Here is a 24,232-nt window from a genome sequence, read left to right as displayed (position 1 = left end):
CACCTGTGGTCGATTAAATTGAGTGGACATGATTTGGAAAGGCACACACCTGTCTATATAAGGTCCCACAGTTGACAGTGCATGTCAGAGAAAATACCAAGCCATGAGGTTGATGGAATAATCCATTTTTGGTGCTGAAGCATGGTGGTGGCAGCATCATGATGTGGGGATGTTTTTCAGCGTCTGGGACAGAGACCAGTCAGGATCGAGGGAAAGATGAATAGAGCAAAGTACAGAGAGATCCTTGATGAAAACCTGATCCAGATCTCTCAGGACCTCAGACTGGGGCGAAGGTTCACCTTCCAACAGGACAACGACCCTAAGCACACAGCCAAGACAACGCAGGAGTGGCTTCGGGACAAGTCTCTAAATGTCCTTGAGTGGCCCAGCCAGAGCCCGGACTTGAACCTGATTGAACATCTGTGGAGAGACCTGAAAATTGCTGTGCAGCGACGCTCCCCATCCAACCTGACAGAGCTTGAGAGGATCTGCAGAGAAGAATGGGAGAAACTCCCCAAATACAGGTGAATCAAGCTTATAGCCTCATACCCAAGAAGACAAGGCTTTAATCACTGCCAAAGGTGCTTCAACAAAGTACTGTATAAAGGGTTTGAATACTTACGTAAATGTCATAGCAGTTTTGTATTTGTAATACATTCGCCAAAAAATATATGTAGATTGATGAGGGAAAAAAACTATTTAATCAATTTTAGAATAAAGCTGTAACGTAACAAAATGTGGAAAAAGGGGTCTGAATACTTTCCAAATGCACTGTATTCTATCTAATAGAATTCATTCCATTCCAAAACTGTTATCCCCCACTCGGACTGCCCTTGTCCACTTTTCTTTCAGGGTAGAAACCCTTTGGAATGAAACACAGGGCCTCACTCTGACAGTTTAGTAGTTTCAAACTGTCTTGATCAAATGACTATCTCTGATATTGACTAGCTGTTGTTCCTTCAATCTTCTTAACAAATAAGCCATGCTGGCTGACCTACTATAGACCCAGTTTATAAACACACCTGACCCCTAGAATCTGATTCAAGATCAGAGAGACCCTTCTGGTCAATACCTTCTTAATCTGTTTCTTTCAAAATCTGACCCCAGGCCAGATTGACCCAATGTTAAACAAACAGCAGATACCCAAAGAATGCTTAGGAAGTAGATAACAGCATTGAAGAGTTAGATAGGATGTCTCACATTACACCCTATTCCCCATATAGTGCACTACTTTTGACTACTTCTGATCAGAGCCACATAGGGCTGTGGTCCAAGGAGTGCACTACATGGGAAATAGGGTGTAATTTGCGATGTGAACATAATGAATAGTAGAATGATGGGGATGAGAGATGTGTTAATAACTAGAGCCGTGTTGGTAAAGAAGACTGATCAGGGCAGAGGCATAGGAAGCAGCATGTGATAGATAGAGTTGATCATGTGATCAATCATATAAGTCTTCACAAGCATGGTGACAAGCACACAACATTATATCAGTGTGTGTGTGTGTGTGTGTGTGTGTGTGTGTGTGCGCTCACCTCTTTGGCTCTCTGCACTGCATCGCTAGAGGGGTTTCTGATCTGGGGGGAGGACTTGGTGTTGATCTTGTCGTAAAGCTGAAACAACACGACACACAACACTGAACAACAATGAATGGCTCATGGTGAATCATTTCAATGGCTGAATGATACATTTTGTTCCTTCTCTCTGTACTCAGAATGACCGGTTGTCTTTAGTGCCAGGCTCTCGTCAATGTGGACAATTGCTTGCTTTCATTTAAGCATTACAGAAGATTTACAATGTAGGGAACATTTATTATATAGTTTATGATGCAGACTGAAAGAGGATCAACACTTTGGTTCTGTATGCAATGAACCAGCTGACTATACAAGATCAACTGTTGAGGTTGTGTGCGTGCGTATGAATCAGTGTGTAAACACAATGTACACACAGTTGAGTAGTCTCCACTAACCAACCAAGACAAGCAGAGGAGTTGTGTGTCAGACACAAATAAAAGTCTGGTTCATTGTTCACACTATTGAGAGCAGAAAAAGAGAGCTCGGTTGAAAAGTCAGCGATAAAATAACTTAGGATAGAAAAATGGAACTCATGATCTTCATAAGAATGTGTGTTGGATAATGTACACATTTTTCTGGACATCAAAGGAGAGCAGCTGACATCATAAGACAGCACGTACATGTACACGCATGCACACACACCTCTCTTTCAAAAGAGGCATTTCCCCATAGCTCCTGGCCAGAGACACAAGGCAGACCAATAGTACTATCACAAGTAGCAGTTTTCAGCCGCTGGTTTAGGCAACAATCAGAAACATGGTACGAAAACAGCTAACATTTAGTTCATGTGTATTTCTCATTTAGAAGTCGAAACTACAGCTGGGAACCCGTTTTTCTAGAAATGTACATTCTGTGGCTATCCTTCCGTGAACTTATTTGACTAAATGTGTGTGTTATTTGTATGAACACTAAGACAGTGATATTCAGACAGTATTATCATGCTAAGTCTGCTGTGTGTGTCATTTCTGAGTATGTGATGGGAAAAGGAGGAGAATATTCTGAATGTTTGAGATGTCTGTGGTGCCTGGGTCTGCAGTGGGAGTCAACCATGTTTGGACAGATGCCTGTGTGATGTTTGTGTGTGTATGTGTGGGGAGTGCATGGGGAGGCTGAGCACTAGACACCTGCTGTTCCTGGGAAAGTTCAGAGGCTCTGTCTTTCTCTGTCTGCTACTACTGCGGAAGGCTGACATGAGAACCAGGGTCCAGGGTTTTTTCTGCATAGAAAAGTCTTGGGCGGTCCGCATAAGTGTTTTCTTTGTTTTCTTTTCTTTCCGCCCATGTTCAAACAGTACAGTGATGGAAAAACGTTTTCAGTGTAAACTTAAACAAGTAAAACCCAGATATAAAGTATGTAGAAAGGATCATGTATATTTTTTCAATAAGATATTTGAGAACTAACAATAACCAAAACAAAAGCTAGAATCTAAAATTGAAAAAAAATGATGCATTCGGGAGTATTTTTGTCATGACATGGGTTATAGCTGCGGGAAGTAGGGGTGCAAAATCTGAAGTAATAAATAAATTCAAATAATAACGATAAAATGATAAAAGGAGTGCACTGTGGTTTTACAACTCCTGATATATCCCTTTGCAGGGTCATGGAAACCACTCCCACCCACACAATGACACCCACCAAGGCACACACAGTGCCTGCTTCATTTTGAGTAGGTGTATGAAGTCTCGGTAGCTAACAGGAAATGCTATTTTCATATCTGCTTGCAATGTTTAGATGTGACGATACAGACCGTCTTATAAAACTGCCTCAAGTATAGACTGTAGGACATACTGGATGAACTTTACACTTGGCACTTACTTCAAACTACTAATGCTACGTGCTACCATTATAAAAGATCTTGCAGATTGCTTATTAAAACTTGACATTTTCAGAAACAAGTGTATATACATATCTTAAAATATTGTCATTTAACATATCACTCATTTGCCTAACTGTCAAACTGTTGTCTGAAGTTAGTCAACAATGTTCTCCCTAAAAGGAGTGAAATAAAGCCTTACTCCATCCCAAGTAAGGACCACTGACACACACTGAAACAACAAGACCGACTCACCAACCAGGTCCCAAGCAGTACCAAACACCCTAACCCAGAAGAGAATATGCACAACAAGCACTAAGCTAGCTTAGCATCCAGACTAGGCTACTGTTACAGTACATCCATTCCGTTTCCCGTGGATCTGTAGTTTTCCTGAGCCTCTCTGTGTGCGAGTGGAGAGGATGGTAACATCAGCCCTACAGATGTACTCACAGATAGCCTACTGCAGGAGTCTGGAGTCACACAGCAGTGAAAGGGGCTACGGCCTGACAATAGCACCCATTGTTCACTCTCTTTTCAGTGCAGAAGTCTGGGTCTCCCTCGCTCTCCTTGTTTCTGTCGCTTTTCAGAGCTGGATTGTGGGGGTCTCTCTCTCTCCTCAGTGATGGAGTCTGGGTCTTCTCTTTTAATTTTCAGTGCAGCAGTGTGATCTCTCTTGCTCTCTCTAATGGGCATCTGCAGAAACAGGTTCCTAGTGAAAGGCCTTCCCAGGGAGAGAGTTGGAGACAAGTCTTCCTCTCTCTCTCTCTTCTTGACCCATTCAGCCCCTGGCAAATGGGGCAGGGTCCGTAAGCAACTGCCTCATCCTCCCCCTTCCTTCCTTTTCCACTAACCCTTTTCTAACACTATTTGTTAACTCCCTTTCCCAACCCCCTCCAAACCTCACATCCTCAACTTAAGATATTGTAGGCCTTATAAGTTCATAAAACGCATGAATGCGCGCGCACACACACAACCAACCTAGATAAGTTTGTGTTATGACTGTCAAGACAGTTGCCAGAAGTTGCATAAGCTGTTATACTTTGTGATGAAGGGTGTGATTCAAGTGTTACCAAGACCCCTTCAGGATTAAGATAAGAGTTTTTAGAGTCAACAGGCCTCAAAGTAAGCCCTTTAGTAAAACCCGGTTTCCCCCAGCCAGATAGCCTTCAGTAACAAACACACACACACACACACACACACACACACACACACACAGCTTCTCGCCTAATGTGGCATGAAATCATGAGTGCAGCATAGTTTCCTCTGCAGGGTGTGTGTGTGTGTGTTTTGGCAGTGAGCTGCTGGTGCCCTCTGGAGCAGAGAGGTTTGGTGTTTGGCTGGCTGCTCTGAGTTCTGGGTGACAGACAAAACACAGAAAACACTGGCAAGAGAGAGGGACAGGGACAGAGAGAGTGAGTGAGAGACTAATCTGTCCATCTTCCACTTCTCTTTCTGTAAGAACAACATGACAACATGCTTATAACTCCACATAACCCTCTGATAAACTATATGGAGTTTGCACAATCTTTCTCCCACATATATTCACTTATTTTCATGTCAACAAGGGAAGGTGTCTACAAACGGGCTAGATAGCTAGCTAGCTAAAGGAAATGAGCCGTTAATGTAGTCAGCTAGGACCTACAGACAAAAATGGAGTTAAGAGTATTGGAATGGAGCAGTAGCCTAACTGTCAGAGGCAGACAGAGCTGTGGGAGTCAGCTGTTCAAGTTTCTGAGTGTCTGACCTCCAGCTAAACTCCCCTCCGCCATAGACATGAGTCAGTCAGAGAGAGGAGGTTAAAGATGACTCAGCTGGTGCCGATCGTCATCTAATGACAGAAACACCACATCTGTCTGACTTACATTTTAGTGGCCCGACTAGCAGTATGTCTGCCTATGTGTTGGTCTCATTCTGTGTGTGTGTCTACTCACATCTAGTAGTGTGTGTAGATGCTCGTCTTGGAAGACACTGTGTAGGAAGTCCATATCTTTCTCACTGCAGTCGGTCAACGCATGGATCTCCTCAAGACTGTCCAGCACCTGAGACACAGCCCCTGTACACACACACACACACACACAACGCATGGACGTCAAAACAGACAATCCATAATCAGTAAGACAGTTATGTAGGCAACAGTACAATAAAAGAGAATACATTGAACAGGAAATGGGGAAAAAAGGGACAAATAATGCAAGACAAAACAACAAATGGACACAAAGCACACGCAGGCAGGATCTAGGTGTGTGAGAGTTGATTGCTGGAGAACTAGGGACAACACAGACAGATACAGAACACACAGCAGTATATACCTAGAGGAGGGATACCTACTTTCTGCTGCAAGTAGTCCTATCAGGAAGGCAGCATTAACACAAACAATACAGAGTTTACGTTGAGACAAACTGACTAAGTTATCATCCTCATATAGGGACTACATGGACACAACAACGGTAAAGAATAACTAGAATTGTGGCTGAAACATTCTCGGAAAACAGTGCAGCCCATCCAAAGATTTCAGAGGTGCTGAATTGACTTGTTAGTCCAACAAAAAGAACAGCAGTACTGTGTCAGAGGTTAGAGAAATTCTAAACTGTGTGTGTGTATGTCTTCAGTAGAGTCCATGTTTTACAGATAATGTTTAATCAAGTGTTGGAACAAAAGCCTGCAAGCCCAGTACAGTCGCTCTCCAGGATGACGTTCCAGAAGCCGGTGTAAGAGTTAGAGCACTAGAGAAGATATTTTCTTTGTGAATACATTGAAAAAGACATAAGACAAAGTGGGATACCTCGTCAGTTGTACAACTGAATGTATTCAACTGAAATGTGTCTTCCGCATTTAACCCAACCCCTCTGAATCAGAGAGGTGCGGGGGTCTGCCTTAATCGACATCATCGGTGCCCGGAGAACAGGAACCCAGAGTTGTAAATAATTGTGTGTGCGCACGTGCAAACGTGTGTGTGTGTGTATGTTACTCTTACCCGAGGATGTGGGGTCTTCAGAGAAGTCAGGCATCTCCTCTGGTGGATCTCCGTAGAAGGAGTTAAACTTGTGGCTGGAGACTGCTGCCAGTACGGCTCCCTGAGACAGAGACAGTTAGACAAACCATCTTCCCTGTCAGCACCAAATGTTTTAAAACATTAACACTCCTATTGTCATTCCAACTAGAAAAGGAGAGTAGAATTTGGGGAGCTTACCTTGAGCTTTCTCCTGGCGTTGAACTTCCTCAGCTGTTCCACCGTCTCTAGCAGGTGGATCTTATAGGCATAACGGTCTCTCTCCTGATCAATACAATCACAATCTCACTTTACTAGCCTTTCGGTATCCCAAGAAGACAATGTGTGTGTGTGTGTGTGTGTGTGGACATGTTTAACTATTATTTGGGAGACCAGAAGTCCCCACAAGAATAGTAAACTAACAATAATTTGACCAACTGCGGACATTTTGTTAGTCCCCACGAGGTCAACATGCTATTTCTAGTGGGTTTAGGGTTAAGGTTAGAATTAGTGTTAGAATTACTTGAAGGGTTAGGAGCTAGGGTTAGTTTTAGGGTTAGGATCTAGGGTTAGGGGTAAGGTTAGGGTAAGAGAACAGGTTAGGGTTAGGATTTTGAATGGGACTGAATTGTGTGTCCCCACAAGGTTAGCTGTACAAGGCTCTGTGTCTGTGTGTGTGTGTGTGTGTGTGTGTACACTGTAAATGGGTTGCAGTGAATTTGACAGTAACTTACAGGCAGCTCACTGGCAAGTGACTGTATTCCATATTACAGTACCAAAGCAAGTACTGTGTAATGGCACAGTACAATACCTTATAATGTACTGTAAAAACATCAATGCTCCCATAATACAACATACCAGTTAACTTTGTACAGCCCTTTCCCGAATGGGTGCAACAGATACAGCCTCGAGCCACACAACAATACGATGCATCCACTCGTGGTCAAAACATGTTTGCCACTGTAAAAATACAGTACTGTATTCTGTGGGGTGGAATTACAGTACCATTTGAAATACCCCCCCCCACAAAATGTTCACATAATGCACCATCATTTACAGTATGCTGTGAGCTGTGATCCAGTGGAGTTTGAGGCAGACAGTGTGTGTGTGTGTACCTTGAGCCAGGGGTGGTTGAGCGCCTCGTAGACAGTGATTCTCTCTGCAGGGTCCAGCATGAGCATCCGTCTCACCAGGTCTTTAGCGCTCTCTGAGATATGGCCCCATTGCCTGGGGTTTAACTGGAGACACACACGCACACGGAGAGAGAGAAAAGCACACACATTTTCAGGTGGGGTAAGGCTACTAATACCATAGGCACAGACTGGATTTATTATTGTACACATCATTGTGTGGTGGCGTTTTGTAAATCAACTACTACCTTGTATTTGCCTCTGCAGATGGCTTCAAACAGGCGTTCCTTTGTGCCGTAGAAGGGCAGGCAGCCAGAGAGCAGGATGAAGAGGATGACGCCACAGCCCCACACATCTACTGGCTTACCATAAGGCTCCCTCTTCACCACCTCTGGGGCCATGAAGTGGGGTGTTCCTACACGACCTGTAGGGAAGAGACAAAGGGTAGACACGCATTCAGTCATACACACGTGTGGACAAGTGGCTCTCCTCTGGGACTGTCACCTTGTCGTGGTGAGGGTGCTTATGTACCTCAACGACCCCTCAGAGCTATGCAGGTGGGAGGTAACTCCCAGCAGGTCTGACCAAACCGGACAGGTCTAGGGTGAGGGGTCAGACGAAGCACAGTCCGCCTATTGATCATGGAGCCTTACAAAGGAAAATGATCTACGACCACTGCAGATAACAGTGGGCACAGCAGCCTGGGAAGGGTTGCGAAGCTACTGGTAATTTACCACAGTTACCGGAATCTTTGGTTATTTTGGTAATTAACAGAAAATCTATGGCAATCTATTGTAACTGGTAATTTTTTGGATAATCTTATTTAATTACTTATATTTTACATGTGAAAAGGCCACAGAGGGTTAGAGGTAATTACAGACACGTGAAAATCTGAAGTACCCGTCTTGTGATAGATTGCATAAAATCCTTGAAAGTTACCAAAGATCTGGTAGTTTGAAAATTTCTAGTCACCCATTCAGTTGTTCAAAAACTAAACGGAAACACAACCTCACCTCACCTTAGCTGAACAGACTACTCTAAAAGGGTGCCCAAACTCAACTGAAAGAACGAGAAATGGATGCTGGAATGTCAGAACATTTTACCAGACAGGAAAGCTGTCACAACTAGCTAGAGAGATGAGAAGATATATCCTGAGCATTGTTGAAGTCTGACAGCACAGCATTGTCTTTTATCGATGGCGGTTATGTATTGTCTTTTATCGATGGCGGTTATGATATAGTTTAGTACCTTGAGCGTGGCTGAGGTGCACCGGTGACCAGCTCGGAAACCGGATTGCACAGCGGAGAAGGTACGGTGGGATTCAAAATGATCACTGATCTGTTTGTTAACTTGGCTTTTGAAGCCTTTAGAAAGGTAGGGCAGGATGGATATAGGTCTGTAACAGTTTGGGTCTAGAGTGTCACCCCCTTTGAAGAGGGGGATGACCGCAGCAACTTTCCAATCTTTAGGAATCTTGGACGAGGTTGAACAGAGAGGTTGAACAGACTAGTAATAGGGGTTGCAACAATGGCGGCGGATAATTTTAGAAAGAGAGGGTCCAGATTGTCTAGCCCAGCAGATTTGTACAGGTCCAGTATTTGCAGCTCTTTCAGAACATCTGCCATCTGGATTTGGGTGAAGGAGAAGCTGGGGAGGCTTGGGCAAGTAGCTGCGAGGGAGCTGTTGGGGTAGCCAGGATGAAGGCATGGCCAGCCGTAGAGAAATGCTTGTTGAAATTCTCAATTATCATGGATTTATCGGCGGTGACAGTGTTTCCTAGCTTTAGTGCTGTGGGCAGCTGGGAGGAGGTGCTCTTATTCTCCATGGACTTGACAGTGTCCCAGAACCTTTTGGAGTTAGAGCTAAAGAATGTAAATTTCTGTTTGAAAAAGCTAGCCTTTGCTTTCCTAACTGACTGTGTTTATTGGTTCTGACTTCCCTGAAAAGTTGCATATCGTGGGGACTATTCGATGCTAGTGCAGTACGCCACAGGGTGTTTTTGTGCTGGTCGAGGGCAGTCAGGTCTGGAGTGAACCAAGGGCAAAATCTGTTATTTGAGGAGGTCTCTTCCCACAAAAACCCACCCACAAAGCCACATGGGTATGCCTGGCCCACAAAAAAACTGATTGATCACATAACAATAACCAGGAAATGGAGGAGACTGCTCCTGGATGTCAGTCAAAAGAGGGGCCGACATCGACTGACTATCACCCCGATAGGATAATACAGGATGAAATTGGCAGTGAAGAGGAAGGTTGGCAGTTGGACGCAGGGGTGATTTGAGATGAGAAAAGTACAAAATAGCCAGATACAGTATTCCCCGTTCCTGGCGTATCTCAAATATTTTGAGTATTGGGAGAAAACATAGATGACAAGTGGTCAAGATGCAAGAATGCCATCACAAGAACTGGTGAAGAAGTACAAGGCCACAGGGAAGTTAGGAGAAAAGACAATCACAGGTACATTTTAGTCATTTAGCAGACGCTTTTAGCCAGAGCGAATTACAATTAGCGTATTCATCTTAAGATCGCTAAGTGAGACAAGAAAACATCCCAATCGTATCAAGTACATTTTCCCTCAACAATGGATCTATGCAAAGTCAGTCTTAGTGGGAAAAGACAAGTGTCAGATGACACCTGGAAAGAAATAGAGGCAAGGAGGGAGACCAAACTCAACTGGGAATGGATGACACCAAGAGAGGAAGTCTGCAGCAGGAATACAGAAATAGAAATTAGTTGGTCAGAAAGAGGGAAAAGAAAGCACACAAGGAACAGCTTGCTAGCGAGGTGGAGGCAGCAGCCAAAGCAACAAAATTCCAAGGAGCTGTACAAGATCACCGGACAGCTGGCTGGGAAGAACAGGAGCCGAAGCCACCCCATTAGAGATAAACGGGAAACCCTCTTACCAAAAAATCCCAAGAAATGGAGTGCTGGAGATAACACTTTGAGGAAATTCCAAACAAGCCTCCACCTGACTAAACCACAGACATTGTGCCAGCAACAGCCCTGCAAACAACAATTATTTGCTAGGATGTCCCCGGAACATCACAAAAAGATCACCTAACCTGGTCAGGAAGTTATCAAAACAGTTAGTTTAGAAAATCTAAATTTAGCAATTGCATTCTTCTCATATTACTCTGTAGGCTACTGACCTACTCAACTTATTCTGGCATCTCACCATACATCTGTCAGTAGTTATTGAACTCAACCGGCAGGAGGTTTGTTTGCTGTGATTGAGTGGGGGGAAACAGCTGCGGGCAAGGTTCTGACAGATGGGTGTGTCTTGGTGTTGGCAAGGATTTCTTGCTGGCCACCCCCATTTCTTGAGGAGAAAGCAAAAAAAACTAGGCCAAATCAGCAGGTGCAGTTCCCCTTTAAGTCAAGTAAGTCATGGACACATGAATGCGCACACACATGCTCACACACAGAATATCACTTCTTTTTTTCTGAACAGAATGTCAATTCTACTGAATATGAAAGAAGAAGTGGTGTTTCTTCTGGCTTCAGAAGCCACAAACTACCAAAGAAATTGGAACATCATGGAACATCATTGATATTCATATTCTACTCACTCTTTACTACGCTTCTGAGTGTGCGTTTTCAAGTTTGAAGTTATATGTCACATGCACACTGGAAGATGGTGCCGAAGAACATGGCTGACGTTCTACATTCTCCCAACCAATTGTGCAATTTTGTAAAAAAAAAACTATTTTGTATAAGTTATTTTTTAACTTATTGTGTGCATAATGTTGCTGCTACTGTCTCTTAAAACCTCTTGCAGCTCTCCCCCTACTTTGTGCAATTTCCGCCTGAAGACATGCCCAAATCTAACAGCCTGTAGCTCAGGCACAGAACCAAGGATATGCATATTCTTGGTACCATTTGAAAGAAAACACTCTGAAGTTTGTGGAAATGTGAATTGAATGTAGGAGAATAACACACAATAGATCTGGTTTAGATAAAACAATGAAAGAAACCATACGTTTTTTATTTTTATTTTTGTATCATCATCTTTAAAATGAACAAGATAAAACAAACATTCAGATGGGGACAATTTCAGTGAAAAATATAAGAGGGCAACAGTACTTCTGCAAAGTTTCAGAATGATAACTTCCAAAATGAGTGTGCTACATGACATTTATCATGAAGTCACCCAGGTGTCTCACACAAGTAGCCCAAATGTACCCAAGTGGCCCAATTGGTGAAGGTATACATTTGGAAACAAATAACTATATACAAAATACCAAAATGGTATTCTAACACCCCCCCCCCCAAAGAATTGAGAAAAAAAAGAAAGATTTTTTTTTTTGAAAAAAAAATAAAAAAAATATTGAATTAAAAAATATATGAAAATATATATATACATTTACAAAATAACATGGGTAACTATTTACACACTTTCAATATTTGGAAGACCCTCAGTCCTCTATCAAATCAAATCAATTTATATAGCCCCAGCCTAAAACCCCAAACAGCAAGCAATGCAGGTGTAGAAGCACGGTGGCTAGGAAAAACTCCCTAGAAAGGCAGAAACCTAGAGAGGAACCAGGCTATGAGGGGTGGCCAGTCCTCTTCTGGCTGTGCCGGGTGGAGATCACAGTGGTTGTAGAGGGTGCAACAGGACAGCACCTCAAGAGTAAAAATGAACAGTTTAGGGTTCCATAGCCGAAGGCAGAACAGTTGAAACTGGAACAGCGGCAAGGCCAGGTGGTCTGGGGACAGCAAGGAGTCATCATGCCAGGTAGTCCTGACGCATGGTCCTAGGGCTCAGGTCCTCCGAGAGAGAGAAAGAGAGAATTAGAGAGAGCATACCTAAATTCACAACACAGGACACCGGATAAGACTCCCATTCGGAGTCAGTGTCACTGTGAAAGAAAATGTTCAGTTAGAATAGTTTCACATATGAGCCCTGTATCAACAGGTATAATAAACATATATATATAGAGAGTTGAAGGTTGAAAGTTGAATATATTATAATATTATTATTACCTGCTAGATCTACTGTCTCTTTTATATTATGACATTTCAGCTAGATCTACTGTCTCTATTATATTATAACAGACCAGCTAGATCTACTGCCTTTATTATATTACAACAGACCAGCTGTAGCTACTGTCTCCATTTCACTTTGGCCATTGATGTGGCCCTGCCCTCTCCTCAACAGCCTCAAATAGGCTATTTCATGTGGGTTGGGGTGGGGCGGCAGACACACGCATCTCACATTTCATGACATTGCATGTTTATATATGGCTTCTAAATAAAATGAAATAAATCACAAATAATATTTTATGTTATTAATTTCAAACAAGGGCATTAGAGCATGATAAGAACTTACCAGTCCAAAACAATGTCCTCTCCCGTTTAAAAAAAATATTCCTCCACAATCGCTAAATGAAGCGTCCTTCAACAATCTCTGTCTCACTTTCCCAATCAATTTATTCTAAAATTGTGTGTACATCTGTATATCTAGACTTAGATTTAGCTTTCCCTGACTTAGTCACCATAATGATTGATATATAAACAGCTGAATCTGCACATTCACCAAACACTGCAGTGCGTAATATGCGTAGCTTCTTCCGGTATGAAACTTCAATAGCGAATGACTCACTTTATGCTGAAGCTTACTACATGGGTTGGTCTTGATACACATAAACATGGCGTATTGCCGTTTAGCTCAGCTCATTGGCTATCTACCCAGCTAGATTTCAAGACGATCAGTGGTCATTGGGTTAAAAAGACAGTCAATCAACGAAACAGCGGGCAAATCAATGGTGCACAATGATGTCATGACTTGTTGTCTTCAAATCGGTTTCTTTCAGTCAATACGTCCCGCGAAATGGCCCATCAGGTTTGATTGTGTTACAAACAAATCAGTTGATTGCAGTGAAACCAAACATGACTGGAAAAGTAACGTTCTGTGTGGATTATTTACCTGGAATGTGTCGTCGAAAATGGAATGAGACGGAATTCACGACACAAGTGGTTCACAAAATGTTTTGTTTTAGGCTATAAAAACAAATTTGATCAAACAAAAGATCATTCATTGTGTAACAATGAGCATTGGAATTGCAAACAGACGAAGATCGTCAAAGGTAAACAATTTATTTTAATGCAGTTTGTGATTATGTTACGCCTGTGCTGTTTAAAATAGTTTTTTTATGGGGCTCTATGCTCAGATAATCGCATTGTATCCTTTCGCAGTAAATCCTTTTTTAAATCTGACAACGCAGTTGGATTAGCAAGATTCTAGGCTTTCGATACGTGTGAGACACTTGTATTTTCATGAATGTTTAATATGACTATTTATGTAGCGATCACCGTACGTTGTGGACTTTCAGCCCGCTAGCGGGTTCCGTGCGCAGAGAGGTTAAGACCGAAAATAACTTCTAGACATCAGAAAAGCGATCACTCACCACGGACTGGAAGAAACTTTTTCCTTTAATGAGTCCGATGAGAAGGATATCCTGTTTTCACTGGAACCGGACCAGATCCACACCTTTTCCACAAATAAAAGACGCCGGAAATGGGGATGCAGACAGGGACTCCTGAGAATCCGTAGGAAAGCGAGTAAACTCCCAATAGCTTCCATTCTTCTTGCTAACGTGCAATCGTTAGAAAATAAAATTGATGACCTACTATTAAGATTATCCTACCAACAGGACATTAAAAACATCTTATGTTTCCCCGAGACGTGGCTGAACAAAGAAACTGACAATTTACAGTCGTGGCCCAAAATTTTGAGAATGACACAAATATTAATTTTCACAAAGTTTGCTGCTTCAGTGTCTTATGATATTTTTGTCAGATGTTACTATGGAATACTGAAGTATAATTATAACCTTTTCATAAGTGTCAAAGTCTTTTATTGACAATTACATGAAGTTGATGCAAAGAGTGAATATTTGCAGTGTTGACCCTTCTTTTTCCAAGACCCCTGCAATCCACCCTGGCATGCTGTCAATTAACTTCTGGGCCACATCCTGACTGATGGCAGCCCATTCTTGCATAATCAATGCTTGGAGTTTGTCAGAATTTGTGGGTTTTTGTTTGTCCACCGGCCTTGAGGATTGACCACAAGTGCTCAATGGGATTAAGGAAGTTTCCTGGCCATGGACCCAAAATATCGATGTTTTGTTCCCCGAGCCACTTAGTTATCAATTTTGCCTTATGGCAAGAGGCTCCATCATTTGATTTGATTTGATTTGATTTGATTTGCTGGAAAAGGCATTGTTCGTCACCAAACTGTTCATGGATGGTTGGGAGAAGTTGCTCTCTGAGGATGTGTTGGTACCATTCTTTATTCATGGCTGTGTTCTTAGGCAAAATTGTGAGTGAACCCACTCCCTTGGCTGAGAAGCAACCCCACATGTGCATGAATGGTCTCAGGATGCTTTACTGTTGGCATGACACAGGACTGATGGTAGCACTCACCTTGTCTTTTCCGGTCAAGCTTTTTTCCGGATGCCCCAAACAATCGGAAAGGGGATTCATCAGAGGAAATGACTTTACCCCAGTCCTCAGCAGTCCAATCCCTGTACCTTTTGCAGAATATCAGTCTGTCCCTGATGTTTTTCCTGGAGAGAAGTGGCTTCTTTGCTGCCCCTCTTCACACCGGGCCATCCTCCAAAATTCTTCGCATCACTGTGTGTGCAGATGCACTCACACCTGCCTGCTGCCATTCCTGAGCAAGCTCTGTACTGGTGGTGCCCCGATCCCGCAGCTGAATCAACTTTAGGAGACGGTCCTGGCGCTTGCTGGACTTTCTTGGGCGCCCTGAAGCCTTCTTCACAACAATTGAACTGCTCTCCTTGAAGTTCTTGATGATCCGATAAATGGTTGATTTAGGTGCAATCTTACTGGCAGCAATATCCTGGCCTGTGGAGCCCTTTTAGTGCAAAGCAATGATGACGGCACGTATTCCCTTGCAGGTAACTATGGTTGACAGAGGAAGAACAATGATTCCAAGCACCACCCTCCTTTTGAAGCTTCCCATCTGTTATTCGAACTCAATCAGCATGACAGAGTGATCTCCAGCCTTTTCCTCGTCAACACTCACACCTGTGTTAACAAGAGAACCACTGGCATGATGTCAGCTGGTGCTTTTGTGGCAGGGCTGAAATGCAGTGGAAATGTTTTTGGTGTTTTCAGTTCATTTGCATGGCAAAGAAGGACTTTGCAATTAATTGCAATTCATCTGATCACTCTTCATAACATTCTGGAGTATATGCAAATTGCCATCATATAATACTCATCTGTATTATTCGTATCCGTCTATTTACCAACACAAAGTGAAGCTGGCACTCTCAAACAAGACCGCTCTCAACCAACTCTATAAGGCCATAAGCAAAGAAGAAAATGCTCACCAAGAAGTGGTGTTCCTAGTTGCAGGGAACTTTAATGCAAGCAAACTTAAATAAGTTTTACCAAATTTTACCAGCATGTCACATGTGCATAATCCTAGTCCACCTTTACTCCACACACAGAGACGCATATAAAGCTCTCTCCCTCCCTCTGTAAAATTTGACCACAATTCTTTCCTCGCGATTCCTGCTTACAAGCAAAAACGAAACCAGGAAGTACCAGTGACTCGCTCAATACGGAAGTGGTTAGATGACGCGGATGCTACACTACAGGACTGTTTTGCTAGCACAGACTGGAATATGTTCAGGGATTCATCCAATGGCATTGAAGAACACACCACCTCAGTCATCGGCTTCATCAATAAGTGCATCGGTGACGTTGTCCCCACAGCAACTGTACATACATATCCCAACCAGAAGCCATGGATTACAGGCAACATCCTCATTGAGCTATAGGCAAGAGCTGCCGCTTTCAAGGAGCTGTAGTCTAGTCCGGACGCTTATAAGAAATCCCGCTATGCCCTCAGATGAACCATCAAACAAGCAAAGCGTCAATACAGGATTGAGATTGAATTCTACTACACCGGCTCTGACGTTCGTCAGATGTGGCAGGGCTTAAACTATTATGGACTACAAAGGGAAACCCAGACGTGAGCTGGCCAGTGATGCGAGCCTACCAGACGAGCTAAATGCCTTTTATGCTTGCTTCGAGGCAAGAAACACTGAAGCATGCACAAGAGCACCAGCTGTTCTGGATGACTATGTGATAACGCTCTTGGTAGCCGATGTGAACAAAACCTTTAAACAGGTCAACATTCACAAAGCCGCTGGGCCAGATGGATTACCAGGACGTGTACTCAAAGCATGCGCGGACCAATGTCAGCGGGTCTTCACTGACATTTTCATCCTCTCCCTGACCGAGTCTGTAATACCTACATGTTTCAAGCAGACCACCATAGTCCCTGTGCCCAAGAAAGTGAAGGTAACCTGCCTAAATGATTACCTCCCCGTGGCACTCACGTCGGTAGCAATAAAGTGCTTTGAAAGGCTGGTAATCAACAGCATCCTCCTGTACACCCTAGACCCACTCCAACAGATCCACAGATGACGCAATCTCAATCGCACTCCACACCGCCCTTTCTCACCTGGACAAAATGTACACCTATGTGAGAATGCTGTTCATCGACTACAGCTCAGCATTCAACACCATATTGCCCACGAAGCTCATCACTAAGCTAAGGACTCTGGGACTAAACACCGCCCTCTGCAACTGGATCCTGGACTTCCTTATGGGCCGCCCCCAGGTGGTAAGAGTAGGCAACAACACGTCTGCCACGCTGATCCTTAACACTGGGGCTCCTCAGGGGTGTGTACTTAGTCCCCTCCTGTATTCCCTGTTCCCCCACGACTGCGTAGCCAAACACAACGCCATCATTAAGTTAGCTGACGCACAACAGTGGTAGGCCTGATCATCGACAATCATCGATGAGATGGCCTATAGGGAGGAGGTCAGAGAACAGGCAGTGTGGTGCCAGGACAACAACCTCTCCCTCAATGTGAGCAAGACAAAGGAGCTGATCATGGACTACAGGAAAATGGGGGCCGAACAGGCACATCGGCGGGGCTGTAGTGGAGTGGGTCGAGAGTTTCAAGTTCCTTGGTGTCCACATCACCAACGAACTATCATGGTCCAAACATACCAAGGCAGTTGTTAAGAGGGCATGACAAAACCTTTTCCCCCTCAGGAGCCTGAAAAAAATTGCCATGGGTCATGAGATCCTCAAAAGCTGCACCATCGAGAGCATCCTGACCGGTTGCATTACCGCCTGGTATGGCAACTGCTCTGCATCTGACTGTAAGGTGCTACACAGGGTAATGCAAACGGCCCATAAAAATGTCAGAGGCTCCAGTCACTGAAGTTATAGACTGTTTTCTCTGCTACCGCACGGCAAGCAGTACTGGAGCGCCTAGTCTAGGATCAAAAGGCTCCTCAACAGCTTCTACCTCTAAGCCATTAGACTGCTGAACAATTAATAAAAATCGCCACCGGACAATTTACATAGGACCCCCCCGTACACTGCTGCCTCTCGCTGTTTGTTTGTTACCTATGCAGTCACTTCGCCCCCACCTACAAGATCACCTCAACTAGCCTGTACCCCTGCACACTGACTCGTTATCACTGCCCCCTGTATATAGCCTCATTATTCTTATTCTTAATGTGTTACTTTTTATTATTACTTTTTTATTTCAGCCTACTTGGTAAATATTTTCTTCTTGAACTGAACTGTTGGTTAAGGACTTGTAAGTAAGCATTTCACGGTAAAGTCTACACTTGTTGTATTCGGCGCATGTGGCAAATAAAGTTTGATTTGAAGTACAGTGAAATGCTTTACTTGCACCCCCCAAAAAGGGAGATAAGAAAGGAAGAATAAAGACAGTGTAAGTTATATTCAGGGTGAGTACCATATGCACAGTGTGCAAGGACACTGGAGTAGTTGAGGTAGATACAGTAGATACTAATATATAAACAGGAATAATAGTGACCAGGAGCAGGATAAATAGATAGGAACAATTGTAATGGCAATCAATAATCAATTAACAGCAGCGTAATGGTAGTAATACATCTAATCAATAATAATTTTAGCAGCAGTGTAGGTGTGAGGGGTTGTGTGTGTGTGGTGTAAGCAGTGGTGGAAAAAGTACTCAATTGTAATACTTGAGTAAAAGTAAAGATACCTTAAATGAAAATGACTCAAGCAAAAGTGAAAGTCATCCAGTAAAATACTAGTTGAGTAAAAGTATAAAACTATTTGATTTTAAATCTACTTAAGTATGAAAAGTAAATGTAATCACTAAAATCGACTTATGTATCTAAAGTAAAAGTATAAATCATTTCAAACTCCTTCAAATTACAGACGGTAGGCAATTAAGCTCACAGCTCTGAAAACTTAGGGACACTAAAGAAGCCTTTCTACTGACTCTGAAAAACACCAAAAGAAAGATGCCCAGGGTCCCTGCTCATCTTCGTGGACGTGCCTTAGGCATGCGAGGAGGCATGGGCAATAAATTGTGTCCAGGGCAATAAATTGCGATGTCCGTACTGTGAGACGCCTAAGACATCGCTACAGGGAGACAGGACGGACAGCTGATCGTCCTCGCAGTGGAAGACCACGTGTAACAACACCTGCACAGGATCGGTACATCCGAACATCACACCTGCGGGACAGGTACAGGATGGCAACAACAACTGCCCGAGTTACACCAGGAACGCACAATCCCTCCATCAGAGCTTAGACTGTACGCAATAGAATGAGACAGGATGGACTGAGGGATTGTAGGCCTGTTATAAGGCAGATCCTCAACAGACATCACCGGCAACAACGTTGCCTATGGGCACAAACCCACTGTCGCTGGACCAGACAGGACTGGCAAAAAGTGCTCTTCACCGTCGAGTCGCAGTTTTGTCTCACCAGGGGTGATGGTCGGATTCGCGTTTATCGTCAAAGGAATGAGCGTTACCCCGAGGCCTGTACTCTGGAGCGGGATCGATTTGGAGGAGGAGGGTCCTTCATGGTTCTTCATGGTCTGGGGCGGTGTGGCACAGCATCATCAGATTGAGCTTGTTGTCATTGCAGGGATTCTCAACGCTGTGCGTTACAGGGAAGATATCCTCCTCCCTCATGTGGTACCCCTCCTGCAGGCTCATCCTGACATGACCCTCCAGCATGACAATGCCACCAGTCATACTGCTCGTTCTGTGCGTGATTTCCTGCAAGACAGGAATGCCAGTGTTCTGCCATGGCCAGCGAAGAGCCGGATCTCAATCCCATTGAGTGCTTCTGGGACCTGTTGGATCGGAGGGTGAGGGCTAGGGCCATTCCCCCCAGAAATGTCTGGGAACTTGCAGGTGCCTTTGTGGAAGAGTGGGGTAACATCTCAGCAAGAACAGGCAAATCTGGTGAAGTCCATGAGGAGATGCACTGCAGTACTTAATGCAGCTGGTGGCCACATCAGATACTGACTGTTACTTTTGATTTTGACCCCCCTTTGTTCAGGGACACATTATTCCATTTCTGTTAGTCACATGTCTGTGGAACTTGTTCCGTTTATGTCTCAGTTGTTGAATCTTATGTTAATACAAATATTTACACATGTTAAGTTTGCTGAAAATAAACGCAGTTGACAATGAGAGGACGTTTATTTTTATGCTGAGTTTACATTGTGGCCTTTCTCTTGCATTTCAAAGATTATTTAAAAAAAGCATGTTTTTTTCTTTGTATTATATTTTACCAGATCTAAGGTGTTATATTCTCCTACATTCATTTCTCATTTCCACAAATGTAAAAGTGTTTCCTTTCAAATGGTATCAAGAATATGCATATCCTTGCATTAGGTCCTGAGCTATAGGCAGTTAGATTTGGGTATGTTACTTTAGGTGAAAATTGAAACAAAGGGTCCGATCCTTTTAAGCAACCCAGACGGAATGGTTTTCTTGTTTTTTAAATTTATAGATAGTCAGAGGCACACTTCAACAGTGAAACTTAATCTACAATCGAAGCATTTGTGTTTAGTGAGTCTGCCAGATCAGCGGCAGTAGGGATGACCAGGGATGTTCTCTTGACAAGTGCGTGAATTGTACCATTTTGTGTGTGAATTGTACCATTTTCCTGTCCTGCTTACTGGGTGTAAGCATGTGGTAATTAGTAATGAGTCTGTGAGTGAGGGTGTGTGTATGTGAGTAGGTGTGTGTGCGTGTGAGTAAGAGTGGCAGTGAGTGGGTAGAGCCTGTGGATGGGCATAGAGTCCGCGTGGATAGTCTGTGGGAGAGGGAGAGCAGTAGTTATTAGCAATTTAACAGCCTTATGGCCAGGGGATAGAAGTTGTTTAGGAGTCTGTTGGACTGAGAATTGATGCACTGGTACTGCCTGCTGGACGGGAACATGGTGAACAGTCTTGGGTGGCTGGAGTCTTTGGAATTTTTTTTGTGTGTGCTAACATGATTGACCAGACACAGTCAGGTCTAAATCCTATTTTAAGGTCAGGCCACGTACACAGGTGTGTAGTTTCAACGTCCTGTTAAAACACACGTGTCAGCATTGTTGGTTAAGGGCTTGTAAGTAAGCATTTCACTGTAAGGTCTAGGGAACCTGTTGTATTTGGCTAATGTGACAAATACAATTTGATTTGTTAGTAAGAGGAAATTTGATTATTGGGTCAAACCAATGTGTGACGAAAGCTGATGGCTGATGTGTCAAAATCATGAGTAATGCATTACAATGCATCAGGGATGAAGATAAATATATTTTCCTCCCTGATTCAGGCACCGGGGAGCATAGTTTGTTGGTTTATCCTGTCTGCTGTGAAAACACTCATTCAAATGAAATGTTAACCTAACAATTCATTCATACATCTGGTACACTACATGTGGCGTTACCCTTGGAGCGACTGAACACACTGATTACGCATGTGTTTCTCTGTTGCTCATTAAGAACAACTTGATTTAAGTCTTGGTGTGGTTCAATGTGGCAGTTACTGATATTTGTCCCCCATGAGAAACCATAGGAACAAAGCCAGTATTACTTCCTCAAAATATTCTGAATTAATCTAATTGAAGAGAAATCTTGTAATTCATTTTAACGTTTTCGCCAAGGAGGTTTTAGTCATGCAATTTTACATCTAGCTAAGGTGTTTGGTGCAGTATTTCTCAACAAAAAAATGTGAGACCTGTTGTCTTACGTAAACAAAGTCTGATCCCCTGCGCTGATGGGCAGGTTTGTCTCACTGTCTGTGTGTTCTGCGGTAGGATTGGATAGAGCGCAACAACTGCAGCTGTGTATCCTGTGTTAGTGGGTAAGAGAGCATTGTCGAAATCAAAATCAAACCTTCAAGTCATGACAAACTCACTTACAAAAGACAGTTTAAAAACTGACTTTATGAACAAAATTAACCTATTTACACTGTAGTAAATTTTGACACTAGAATAAATGTTTCTGACTAATAACATTGCCACAGAAAACAGCCTATCAAATCAGTTGTTTATTGCCTTCAGTTGCGCTTTAAGGGGATAGTTGACCCCAGAAATCTAAGTCTGTCCAATTAAATAGTGCCAATCTTTCCCAATTATTTGATTGCATTATTAATTAACTATATGAATGTACAAATAGCAGAAACAAGCTGATTGCAGGTACTAGTTACAAGTACCCGACTACAGTACGTTGATAAAAGTTGTATCCTTCCAGTGTGAGAGAGCAAAGTGAGAAGAGAGCGGCTACGTTCCAATAGCCATACTAGCATACCACATGGAATGAAGCAGAATGTACTGGCCATGCATTCTAAATGGTATACTAGTGTAAATATTGGAACATAAACTTGATATAGCCTCTTTTCCAATATCCATAGTAGGATAACCATGTAGAATGCATGGCCAGTACATTCTGCTTCATTCCATGTGGTATTTTAGTGTAAATATTGGACGGAGCCTGACAGCCAGTCCCAATTCAGATCTGCAAACATCTGAGTGATGCACAGGGACATTCCCAGCATGCAATGTGTTGTGTACCTCCAGCCACCAGTCCTGACTCTCCCAGTTGGATGGCCACGCCGAACCCTCCCAGCTTCACTGGAGCGCTGTTCTCTTTAGACGCCAGGAGGACACAGTGGGGCTGGAGGACAAATGGAAAGAAAGAAAGAGTGTGGAAGGGAGAGAGAGAGAACAATATATTACATTTTTGATGAAATAGCCAGTATATTATTTAAACTGCATCCAATGGCTTATCATAGTGATCTACACTTTATTATTGGCAATAGGTTCAGTACACATCATTGCATTCTGTATCAGAAAGTAGGCTGGCCCTCGCTTAAGTCTCGCAGATCATGCACGACTCTCTTTTTGGTTCATAAAGCCCAATTGTGCAAACTTCTGCCATATTTGACTTTACTTTAAATTACAGACATACGAGCCACCAGACCTGATCACAGGGATGGCTATAACTCTAGAGGTCCTGTTGACCACTACAGAATTAGGGAAATCGCTCCGTAAATGGAATGATCTACAGATGCTCTGGCGCCTCAAAGGGCAGTTCAAGTTGTTAATGAAGGACCTCATTGTTGAAGAATGTGTTTGTTCTGAAACGGCTTGTAGTATGGTATGTTTGTATCGTGCTGTATGTTCGCATGTTGTACATTTTTATAAATTGTGTTCATGAAGGGTTCTCTTGAAAAAGAGGCCTTGGTCAAATAAAATAAGCAATTGTGCACACAATCCAGAAAATTGCCTTTGACTTCACAATGACGCTTAAAGACACACATAGCGACCTCAGAAGGATGTTCTATTTCAAACCATTAAAGGAGACACCAATAAAATATAATCTAAATACAAGACACACCCTCACACCCACCCTGAAACCCAGAAGTACCCCACTACAGTGGAAAGTCAGACATAATATTGTACATCGGGAAGCAAAGAAAAAAGTTTGAGCAAATGAGAAGCTGTCTAGGAATAGGATCTAGGTATAGGATCTAGGTATAGGACTTGCTAAGAATTCCATCAGCTCTTGCCAAGCTGTAAGCGGAATCTGCAAGTGTATCTGTAGGGTTAACATTTTACTTCCAATAAAATAGGCTCTTTTAATATGAGCATATTAAAACAACAACATAATCATAAACACTGCAAAACACCCTGGTAAATCCATTATCCCTCCACCCTGTGTCTGACAGACTACTGACTCCTGTGCTGTTCTGTGGTGTGTGTGTGGGTGTTTGGCTAGCTAACTAAATCCTTTGAGTATGTACACTACATGACCAGAAGTATGTGGACAACTGCTGCTCGTGTGGGGACCTGCTTCCATTCAGCCACGAGCATTAGTGAGGTCGGGCACTGATGTTGGGCGATTAGGCCTGGCTCGCAGTCGGTGTTCCAATTCATCCCAAAGGTGTTCGATGGGGGTGAGCTCAGGGCTCTGTGCAGGCCAGTCAAGTTCTTCCACACTGATCTCGAAAATGCCAGCCTTGCTTTGTGCACAGGGGCATTATCATGCAGAAACAGGAAAGGGCCTTCTACAAACTGTTGCCACAAAGTTGGAAGCACAGAATCGTCTAGAATGTCATTGTATGCTGTAGTGTTAAGATTTCCCTCCACTGGAACTAAGGCCCAGGCCAGGCCCCAACCATTATTCTACCTCCACCAAACTTTACAGTTTGCACTATGCATTGGGGCAGGTAGCGTTCTCCTGGCATCCACCAAACCCGAATTCGTCAGTCAGGATCTGCCAAATGGTGAAGCGTGATTCATCACTCCAGAGAGCGCGTTTCCACTGTTCCAATGGCGGCGAGCTTTACACCACTCCAGCTGACGCTTGGCATTGCGCA

The 24,232-nt window shown here is 43.3% G+C and overlaps 1 protein-coding gene across 19 annotated transcripts in view; it reads right to left on the bottom strand.

Moving 5' to 3' along the window:
* caska (calcium/calmodulin-dependent serine protein kinase a) overlaps positions 1–24,232 on the bottom strand; it is a 217,202-nt gene that overhangs the window by 37,388 nt on the left and 155,582 nt on the right. For 8 of the 19 annotated variants that reach the window (XM_042306876.1, XM_042306873.1, XM_042306879.1 and 5 more), the window contains exons 6-13: positions 22,425–22,527; positions 7,752–7,930; positions 7,492–7,614; positions 6,578–6,661; positions 6,362–6,461; positions 5,716–5,733; positions 5,319–5,440; positions 1,536–1,613 (exon numbers count right to left, since the gene is read on the bottom strand). In XM_042306876.1, coding sequence (XP_042162810.1) covers positions 1,536–1,613; positions 5,319–5,440; positions 5,716–5,733; positions 6,362–6,461; positions 6,578–6,661; positions 7,492–7,614; positions 7,752–7,930; positions 22,425–22,527 — 807 coding nt within the window. The remainder of the gene's footprint in view (positions 1–1,535; positions 1,614–5,318; positions 5,441–5,715; positions 5,734–6,361; positions 6,462–6,577; positions 6,662–7,491; positions 7,615–7,751; positions 7,931–22,424; positions 22,528–24,232) is intronic. The other 11 variants (XM_042306874.1, XM_024389170.2, XM_024389174.2 and 8 more) reach the window with 3 other exon arrangements.

This window comes from Oncorhynchus tshawytscha, linkage group LG26 (genome assembly GCF_018296145.1).
Source record: "Oncorhynchus tshawytscha isolate Ot180627B linkage group LG26, Otsh_v2.0, whole genome shotgun sequence".
Lineage (NCBI taxonomy): Eukaryota > Metazoa > Chordata > Actinopteri > Salmoniformes > Salmonidae > Oncorhynchus > Oncorhynchus tshawytscha.
Note: the sequence above shows the minus strand (reverse complement) of the source record. Positions and strands in the feature narration are given on the sequence as shown.